This window comes from Quercus lobata, chromosome 6 (assembly GCF_001633185.2).
Source record: "Quercus lobata isolate SW786 chromosome 6, ValleyOak3.0 Primary Assembly, whole genome shotgun sequence".
Taxonomy (NCBI): Eukaryota; Viridiplantae; Streptophyta; class Magnoliopsida; order Fagales; family Fagaceae; genus Quercus; species Quercus lobata.
The window spans coordinates 44,995,527-45,005,226 of NC_044909.1; the positions used below are offsets into that span (position 1 = coordinate 44,995,527).

A 9,700-nucleotide genomic window follows, 5' to 3' on the forward strand; every position below is an offset into this window, starting at 1 on the left:
CCAATGTTTTATTTATTTATTTTTGGATAGGAGAAACTCCAATATGAATGAAATGATTTTAGTCCATTCATTCCATATTACTCAAAGTGCAAAACTTAGGTACATAAGTGATATTCCTTAGGTTTTATTCTTAAAATTCAGCTATATAACTATTTAAGTAAAATACTCTTTCATCCTGTGAGGGAAAAAAAAAAGAAAATAGAAGAAGCTAAATATCTGAATTTTAAGGAAAAAAAAAACCAAAAATGAATAAAACTACATTCAATTCTATTGCATTGACATAAAACTCCCACAGAATTGTTTGTAGTATAAACTGTATGGTCTATAGTCTAGATACATGCTCGACTTAGGTTGGCTGACATGTACACAACCCTACATGCCTAAACGATCAGCACGAATCTTTGATTAGGCACCGCGCAGGCCGAAAAGGCCCCCACCCCTCTCCACTATTATACAATCCCTATCCATTGTTTTTTAGTTTCCATTGGCACTTCTTCGACTCGACTCCCTCCCCAGCGTACAAAAAAAGCAAATATTGTTAGGCACAATTTATTCTTCTATTCTATATCAGCAACAAATCAGGCAGAGCCGCAGGAACAAAAATCTCTCACACACTCAGAAATCCAACAAGTCCACCTATTATTTGCCAAATCCGTGCAACTCTTGTTTCCTTTTTATACCTAACCCATCCATTCCAACCCTTGCTCGCTAGCTCGCGCGGGCCTCAATCAAACAATTTCCTCTCTCTCTCTGCGACTTTTCATCGAACAGGTTTGCTTCATATGAACCCTTTCCTTGATATCATTGATTATTGTATTATTTTTATTTGTCAATATTTCTTTCCTTATCCGTATTGGATTTCTCAATAGATTTCCTACAGAACCCAATTCAGGTTTTCAGGTTGTTTACTTGAAAAAACGGGAAAAAGTAGTTTTCATTACTTATATAGCACCTGGGTTTTGGCTTCTGATAAGGTATTTATATTTTGGAATTTGGGTTTAAGTAAATTTATATTTTTTATGACCAGTTCTAGGGTTTCTGCGAAATTCTTGTTCTAGTTATATATCTATTTTTAAAAGTAGTAACCGATGGTTAAGTTTCGTGCTAAATTCTTTTTGAATTCATAATTATTAGAAGCAACGTTATCTGCATTCATCTTTGAGTTAATGACATTACATAGTGTGTTAGTATTGGTTGGTCCTTTGCAATCAGGGAATCATAATGGTTTAGCATCGGATTAATTTATATAGTCTTTGCCAAGAGCATTGCAGCTCAACTAGCACCTCCTGGTTTTTCCCATTGGGACATACAGGTTCCAATCCCCCTCTCCCCGTTGTAATTATCGAATTTATAAAAATAAAATGAAATTTTATATTGTGCATCAACCGGTGAAATGCCGTCATATAAACCCGATTTCAAACCCAACAGGTGTTAGAAAATTCTAAGGCCTAGTAAGAGAGAGTTGATTTCTACTAAACAAAGACAACTTTGGAGAACATATCATGTAATGCTTTTCTGTTTCATCTTGTTACATGACCAAAAAAAGGGGTATGCAAGATGTTAATGAATGTGTGTAAGTTGTTGAATTTTTTTGAAGTATCCTGTTACTTGTAGGGCCTACAAGACTGTTAATCTGAGAATATCTTAACCAAAAACAATAGGATAGTTACTGCCACAAGTTTATGCAAAAAAGGCGAAGAATTCAATTTGAGAATGAGGGAATTTAGTGAGTAATGTTCTGAACTGGAAAGGAAGAAGATTTTTTATTTTTTTTTAAAATTTTTTATTTTAATAAAAAATTTACGGTTGAAAGTATGGAAAATAGGCTTTACTGTACTTGAGCTAGATGCCAATTGCTTGTTGTTGCACACTTAAAATCAACTCTATTTGATTATTGACATGCAGTCTTATATTTTTGTTTCACAGTGGTTTTTTATGATATATGCCATAGTGTTATAGTGTTGTAAACTTCTTCATACAAATTGGTGGATGGAAGTCTACTTCTTGGTTCAACTGGTGACAACACGCTGTGTCAGAAAAAAATTTGGGTTTTTATACTTTTATTTACTAGTTGGTTAATGGATTGAATTTTATATACAGTGGTATTTGCATTTTGAGATTTAACTTGCTATTGTTTTTCCTTGTGATCCATGCAGTTGTTCATCTAAGTGATATTTTTCAATGATGTTGATGGATTTTTTGTGAAGCACAATGATATGTTGCAGGCTAATTGTAATACCTTTTTTTTTTTTTTTGGGTAGGAAATATGATTAGGCTATTCAAAGTAAAGGAAAAGCAGAGAGAACTTGCTGAAAGTGCCAATGGTGGGGCACCTATTAAGAAGCAAAGTGCTGGAGAATTGCGTCTTCATAAAGGTTCTCTTATCCATTTAGTGATGACACCATTTTTTTTTTTTTTTTTAAATTTTAGTTTTCTTATGGCAATATATTTTCTTTATCTACTGTTATTCTACTGTTTTATGTTGGCTTGCTTAGTTTCTGAAGGGTTATTATGAAGCAATATAAGTCATTTTGGTAATAAGAGTCATGAGAACTCTTGGATTAGGGACTTGAGGAAGAAATGGAGCAACATGGATTACTACTTAGATGATATCTTCAGTAATTTCAGCTATTCTTTTGGGTGAAGGAAGTTTGAGATGGATTAGGGTTCAATGGGGAGTTTATAGCCATTAATAATATGAATTGGTTATAAAAATTCATATACAAGCTCATCCGTTTCTACAATTTAAAGTCTATTTTGTGAAGCGAAGTCTGGTTTTTTTTTTTTTTCATTATTATTTTTTATTTATAAATTTTTTAACTGATACAATTTTTACTGAAGGTGATGTTTCTTTCAATACACTTCTGTAGAGAATGCAGGGTCATGGTACATTTTGCTTTGTGTTCTATCATCTTAAGGGTTTCTGATTTTTGATTCATTTATTCTTGTTTAGCCCCAAGTTGCAGTCATATGATAGGGTCAAGACTATGTTAGAATAAGCATCTGTTCATGTAATGTCATCTGAAAATGTTGAGTAGGGAGTTCCATCTAGATTGAAAAGGGATTGTGAATGGTTAGGATCATGTCATTGTTGTATGTACATAGTGGGATGAAATATTCAAATAAGATACCTCATAATTTATTGCCCCCAACCTTGGTACCTCAGCGGTAAAGGAGAGTTCCTGGACTAACTGTAAACCCAGAAGTCTCTAGTTCGACTCCTAGCTGAGACATTGCGCGATTCACCCAATGCCTGCTCAGCGGGGGGAGTGTAGGCATCCAGGGTTTATGCCTCAGGTGTGGTCCCACTTGCTCGTACCTTGAGGGGGTTCCTCGTCATCAAAAGAAGAAGAAGAAGATACCTCATAATTTGTGCCCACTGAGGTTGGTGTTTAAATCAACAATCAATTTGTGAGCAATACTGAAGTTTAAGGCCAACATCCTGATTAGATCCATTCCAAAATATTTTAATGGGATCATAATTTTTCAAGTTGGCTCCAGATTGAATAGAGGGCAGATCAAGTTAGGGTAATTTGAGAGGGGGTTCTAAGGATACACCAGTGGTTCCATCACCTCTTGTGGTGCCTGGGCACTGGGGTTCAAACCTTACCAGCACTCTGTTCCCCTATTTACCTTGCAAAAAAAAAGTTCGGGTAGTTAAAGAGACGGACAGAGTCATTGGAGATAGAATGATAATTGAACTTCTCAACCTTCTTGGTTGCAAAGGTAGCTGGTTGGTGCCATTATAGTTTATTTAGGTGGGGTTATAGGGGCATAGGACCTATGTAGCACGAGTACAAACATGACACGTAGTACGGCGACATGACATTTCTGAAAAGCTAGGATACAACACATCAAGAATACGGCAATTAATTAATATTATTTATTTTTAGGTATACTAACCAAAAAAAAAAAAAAAAACAAATAATAATAATATTCAAAAAGTCCAACTTAGAGAGAGAAACTAAAAATAATTAGCAAACTAAGTCACTAACCAGACTAGCCAAAAATCAATTAGAAGACATGTTTAGTGACTCACAGAGTCACTGACTAACCCACCAAGTAACAAACTAAACATAATAAAAAACATAAGTACAAAACAAAGTGAGAGAGAAGAGACAAAGAGTGCGAGAAAACTTACTGGTCAGCAGTTGATGATCTGTGGTTATAATTGGCTGTGAGTGTACCACAGCGAGAGAAACAGAACAGTACGAGAGAACGAGCTAGAGTGAGAGAAATAGGTGTGAAATTTAGGGCTAGAATTGAAGAGGATTTTCACTAAAGAAAAGATCGAATGGGGTGCAGTTGCCAGGTGTAATTATCTTTCTTTTTTCCCCCTGTTTTGGTCTTTCTGTTCTGCAGATATGTCCTGACTGTGGCTGAGCCGTGTCTGAAATAAAAAATTGATATTTTTTTTCTGCTGGGTACGTACTTTGACACATTCGAACCCGTGTTGCCCTATGTCCGTGTCAGACACCAGTACGTTGGCAAAATTACCGTGTCAGTGCTTCTCAGCATAGGACAAGTTTAATCATGTTTGAAGCATGGTCCCTGGCTGATCAATTGACCAGCAGAAATGTTTACTCTATTGTTGGTCCTTGTGTTTGATGTGGACTATATGGGGGTGGAATGTAATTGGCGTATATTCAGAGATGCAGAAAGTACGGGGAATTAGTTGTTAACAAACTTTTTCTTGCTCTTTATTTGATTGATCTCATGCGTGAGGTTTAACAAATGGTGATTTCATTGCGACCTTTTTTTAGAGACATTTTCTTTTTGTATATAATTATTTCTTTTTATTTTTTTTATGCTTTTTCATGTTCATTGTCAGTCTTTCTTCAACTTAATTATTCTTATCTATAAAAAAGAAAAAAAAAATTATTATTTTGCTGTGAATTACCACTAATGTGTTGCTCCCTTTGAGTGTGTTTGGTTGAGAGGATTTTGGGGGTGACAGAAGAAGGAAGAGGGAGTGAGGTTTTCATCTCTTCAATAGAGAAGAAAATAGGGAGGAAGGATAGAGGCATGGGACGGTATTTTCACCCGGTCCCACACATTTTGATCCACCCAAAATGGGGAGAAATCAGAGAGGAAAACAAAGTGTAAGCTGTAGTTACCATTTGGCCATCCATGACTTCCAATGAGCCAATCCTATCAGCACTTGCTTAACTCACAATCACAGACCTGCCTCGTGTTTTGTCATCTTCATCATCATCCCATTTGCATCCTTTTTCTGTCACTGTAGCTCAAGGTTTTACCAGTTGCTAAGCTAAATGCTTGAAATTCCAATTACTATGGAACAAATTCACTTCAACACTGCTCCCAAGACCCAGAAGTCATAGTTGTAGATTCCTAGTCTGTCATGCCTTTGATTGGGAAACAGTTGAACCCTTGAATTATGAACATAAAGATTCTGCCATGGATGACAAAGACGATGTCTTTGGTGGGTTTGAATTGATATCTTGACTTCTTGGGGTCAGCCATACGCATCCCTTTTCACTGACCCCTCTCTATGTTAGGCCACTAGAAAATTCATGGGTCATGTATATTGGGGTTTCTTGTTACATTTGTAGCAAATGATGTAGTTTGGAGAGCAATGGAGTAATGACATTATCGTGGTTTGACTTTTGGTTAATTTTGGTCTGACTTCAATACCTTAAGTTTCTCTTTTCTTCAACTTTTTATGCAGTCTAGTTTTTGAAGCATTGATTCTTTTCCCCCTAGGTTGAGAATCACAAATTGTAAACCATTGGTAGCTACTAGAAATTGAGGCACCATGGCAAGTGCTGGATGTGTAAAGAAATAGTAAGGTTGTAAATGAACCGAGATGTTTAGGCTTAAGTGCTTGACTATTTAACAAGCCAAGATCAAATATAAGAACTTGTTTGTGAACAAGCCCATGAGTATGAGAAACGGTTTAAGTATATATAATGTCATATGTTATATGCATACATGTATACAAATGTATTTATATAGACTTGAGATTGGATTGTATAAGTTTGTAAATAAGTTCGTTAGATATAAAATTATTATTTGTAATTTCTTGATAATATTAACAGTCTAATTTCTTGGATCATTTATTTCCTTCTACTTTTCTATTCTCCCAATCGAATAGAGCTTAAATTTCAATGACTTGCTCTCTTTTAGAATAACTGGCTTTCTTATAGAATCTTAGGTTTCAGAAACTAGAGGTTCCCTTTCTTTTTGAAGCTTAGGATTCTACCAAGTGTTTCTCATAGGGAACTAGGGACGGACTTCTAATTTCTGCCATCTAATACAATGTAGAATTTCTTCTAACAGATTTGCCTTGTCACCTCTTGCAGATATCTCTGAGCTGAATCTACCAAAATCGTGTATCATATCATTTCCCAATGGCAAGGATGACCTGATGAACTTTGAGGTTTCCATTCGACCTGATGAAGGATATTACTTGTATGGAATTTTTCAAACTTTAGTGTCTAGAATTTGTTCAAACAAGTGCATTTGCTTTGAAACAATGACAATGCATTTTAAGGGCATATGCTTTAGAGTAGAATTTTATTTGTGACTAGTCCTTAAATACTGAAAGCAATAACAATTGAGCTGTCTTTTCTTCCATTTGTGGTTACAGAGGTGGCAATTTTTCATTCTCCTTCCACGTTTCTACCATCTATCCACATGAGGCACCAAAGGTTAAGTGCAAAACCAAGGTAGACCTGTTCATTCTATCTATTTTGTTTGGGTTTTATTTTTTTTTATTCTCTTAATGGCATTTTCATTGGTTTATATGGTAAGCTAGCTTCTTATATAGAATGGTCCTGCTTGCAGCTCTACCATCCAAATATTGACTTGGAAGGCAATGTTTGCCTCAACATCTTACGTGAAGATTGGAAACCAGTCCTTAATATAAACACTATCATCTATGGATTGTATCATCTTTTCACAGTATGACTTCATGCTCTGGTGTTTAAATAATTAGATCCATGTGATTTTGTTGCCATCTAAATCTGAATGCTGTTGTTCTTTTTCTTCCAATTATGTGTGCAGGAGCCAAATTATGAAGATCCCCTTAACCATGATGCAGCGGCTGTGTTGAGAGACAATCCCAAGATGTTTGAAGCTAATGTGAGGAGGGCTATGGCCGGTGGGTATGTGGGGCAAACCTTTTTCACACGGTGTATGTAGGCTTTGTAGCACTGACTGCTGGTTCACACATTTCATCTATGAGTGGATGCTCACCGATTGGATTGTGAATTTATTTGAAAATTACAATTTCTGTCGTCCCTTTGTGATTTCTGGGTGGAGATAGGGCATTGTTCCTGAAAGAAGAAGCAATTAAAACCCAAATGAAGGTGGTGTGTTATTGTAACTTTTGTGATGCTGTTTGTATATTGATATGCAATATGTTAATGTGGGACAAGGATAGACTGGATATCCATTATTGGCATAAAAGGACACATTCTCTCTCTCATTTGTGGTACTTTACAATGCGTTGAACTTACTATACATCTACTGTGTTTATACTCTAGGGTTGGACTGGAATGGGTTCAAATTTTTATTGGAGATCCCAGATGATTGGGAATCCCGTGGTGATGAAATCATATTGAAAAGGGTCTGAGGTGCTGTAGATGACTGTTATTTGGTAAGTAAGAACTGTGACATTAGAGTTTAGATGATCAGGAAGAAAACTGTATTTGGTTTTTTTCCCGATAATTAAAAACCACCCCTTTTTCGTTCCTTCTGATTGGCTTCATTCTGAGGTTGAATATTTATGTCTTACAAGTTCGAAGTTCTGACTGCTGTAGATAAGAAGATCCATCTTTCTGTTTTAGTGACATATCCCCATCTTTCAATATTAATGATATATCCAGAGTCTCCGACATGCTCAAGACCATATTCATCCTTTTTAGTCAATCAAAGTAAAGCTGCCCATGAGCTTGCACGCTCGGAAAAAGCATACATGATTGTGATTGTGATATTTGGATGGAGGATCCGTCTGGAGGGCAACTCATTGCTCTTGATGTATAAACTTGTCGTCTTCTAACTTTAAAAACTCTAGAGTTAGGTTGAATTATGAAAAACGTCATTAACTGAAACTTAGATTTTATGTGAACTCATCTATACTTGGTGAAGTAGTGGTAAAATTTTTGATAGTTAGATAAAAAATTTAAAATTTAGTCTCTATTTACATTAAAAATTAATTAATATCTTCATTTGATGATAAAAAGTACAATTATTAGAAGTAAATATCAAAGATTAAAACTTTATATATATATATATATATATATATAAAAGATATTTAGTATTTGATATTTTTATTTCTATTTTATCTTTAGTAGAATGATAAAATAATTATTTTATCCTTACTTTTTGCACCCACCTCGAAATCACTTTTGGCCTAAAGCATTCTCACTGTTACCGTAGCATCAAATTCACAAAAATAGTCCCACATATGGTAATGCAAAATGCAAAAAATTTTGCACTTTGCTGCAATAGCATCTAAAAAATACGGAAAATTTTCTCACACACCAAGCGCATAAGACACCGGTTTCTAAAAATGGATATCCACTATAGCAATATATGTATCTTAAACATTATTATTTTATTCCATATCCAATTATTTTAATCTGGCAAAAAAATAAAGTATTAATGCTCTGTTTGGATTGAGGGGAAGGGAGGGGAAGTAGAGTAGAGTAAAGTAGATTTAGTACAAAATTATCTTATTTTTAGACAACTCTAATTTACTCACCTCCACTCGCCCTCCTTCCTCCCTTCATCCAAACAAACTATAAATGTAGGGCGTATTGTTAAAATGGTAATATAAAACATAATAAAAAAAGAATATTTAAATACAATAGTAAGATAATAGAGTATAAGATGTAAAGTGTATTGTTAAAGTGATAATGTATAATAAATAAAGTAGTTTTTTTATAATGCTCTTTAGCATTTCCGTTTGGGACACTCATCAAATTACAAATTGTCTTTTCTTAAAGGAATTGTACCCAACCAACCAATCAATATATCTTTTACTATATATATAATATCTGAATTCTAATCCTCAATTCTCTCTAATAAGACATGTGACATATGAAATTCCCGAACCATCGCAATTGGCAATACTCAAAGATACCGTGTAAAACACATTGCTAAGACACTATTTAACTTAATACATTTCATGATTTTTTTTTTTTTCTTTCTAAAATTTATATGAGAAACAATTGATTTGAAATATGATAATTCTTGCTCAAATTTAATTTCTTTTGCAACAATTGAAACAATGTCCAACAAAAGGAAGAAAAAAAAAACACACAATCAAGAATGTATAAAAATAATTGAAAGATATTTACATTCTTGAGTTGGTATGAATCATGTCTATCTATATCAGTCATTATATCATGCAATTTTCAAATTTGTAAACACATATAATATTATCAAATCACCACATCACCCTTGTTGTCTTTCTATTTTATCTATAAAGATTAGATTTTTTTTTTATAAGAAAAATTATTAAAATATTGGAGAAAACTAATAACAATTCTATTGTAGGATGAGAATGTCATGTACTTATCAATATAATATTACTAAAAACCTTATCATGCGTCAAAGTGCCATTTATAATATAACTTTTTCTCTTGAGTTGGGTTTGTCTCGCTGAACGCCATAATCATATTGTTAATGCTACCTTTACTTTAATTCACTTGTGACATATGGGGTCATAGGG

The 9,700-nt window shown here is 34.3% G+C and overlaps 1 protein-coding gene across 4 annotated transcripts; it reads left to right on the plus strand.

Annotated features, from left to right (window-relative positions):
- The first annotated feature begins 293 nt into the window (after positions 1 to 293).
- Positions 294 to 7,485, plus strand: LOC115994841 (NEDD8-conjugating enzyme Ubc12-like). 4 transcript variants are annotated; one of them, XM_031119128.1, is made up of 7 exons: positions 354 to 771; positions 870 to 974; positions 2,262 to 2,375; positions 6,324 to 6,432; positions 6,611 to 6,689; positions 6,808 to 6,924; positions 7,027 to 7,485. In XM_031119128.1, the coding sequence occupies exons 3-7, from the start codon at positions 2,267 to 2,269 to the stop codon at positions 7,162 to 7,164; spliced, it is 552 nt and encodes a 183-aa protein (XP_030974988.1). In that variant the 5' UTR covers positions 354 to 771; positions 870 to 974; positions 2,262 to 2,266; the 3' UTR covers positions 7,165 to 7,485. The 4 variants fall into 4 exon arrangements, with proteins under 4 accessions (XP_030974986.1, XP_030974988.1, XP_030974987.1 ...); XM_031119127.1 differs by having other exon boundaries at positions 679 to 771; positions 881 to 974; XM_031119129.1 differs by having other exon boundaries at positions 699 to 771; positions 893 to 974.
- The last annotated feature ends 2,215 nt before the right edge of the window (positions 7,486 to 9,700 follow it).

Excerpts from the sequence above, each read along its gene's own strand:
- LOC115994841 (XM_031119126.1), top strand. The coding sequence starts at position 2,267 with ATGATTAGGCTATTCAAAGTAAAGGAAAAGCAGAGAGAACTTGCTGAA. Across the intron at positions 2,376-6,323 it reads AGAATTGCGTCTTCATAAAG|ATATCTCTGAGCTGAATCTA; the intron begins GTTCTCTTATCC and ends CACCTCTTGCAG. Across the intron at positions 6,690-6,807 it reads AGGTTAAGTGCAAAACCAAG|CTCTACCATCCAAATATTGA; the intron begins GTAGACCTGTTC and ends TCCTGCTTGCAG.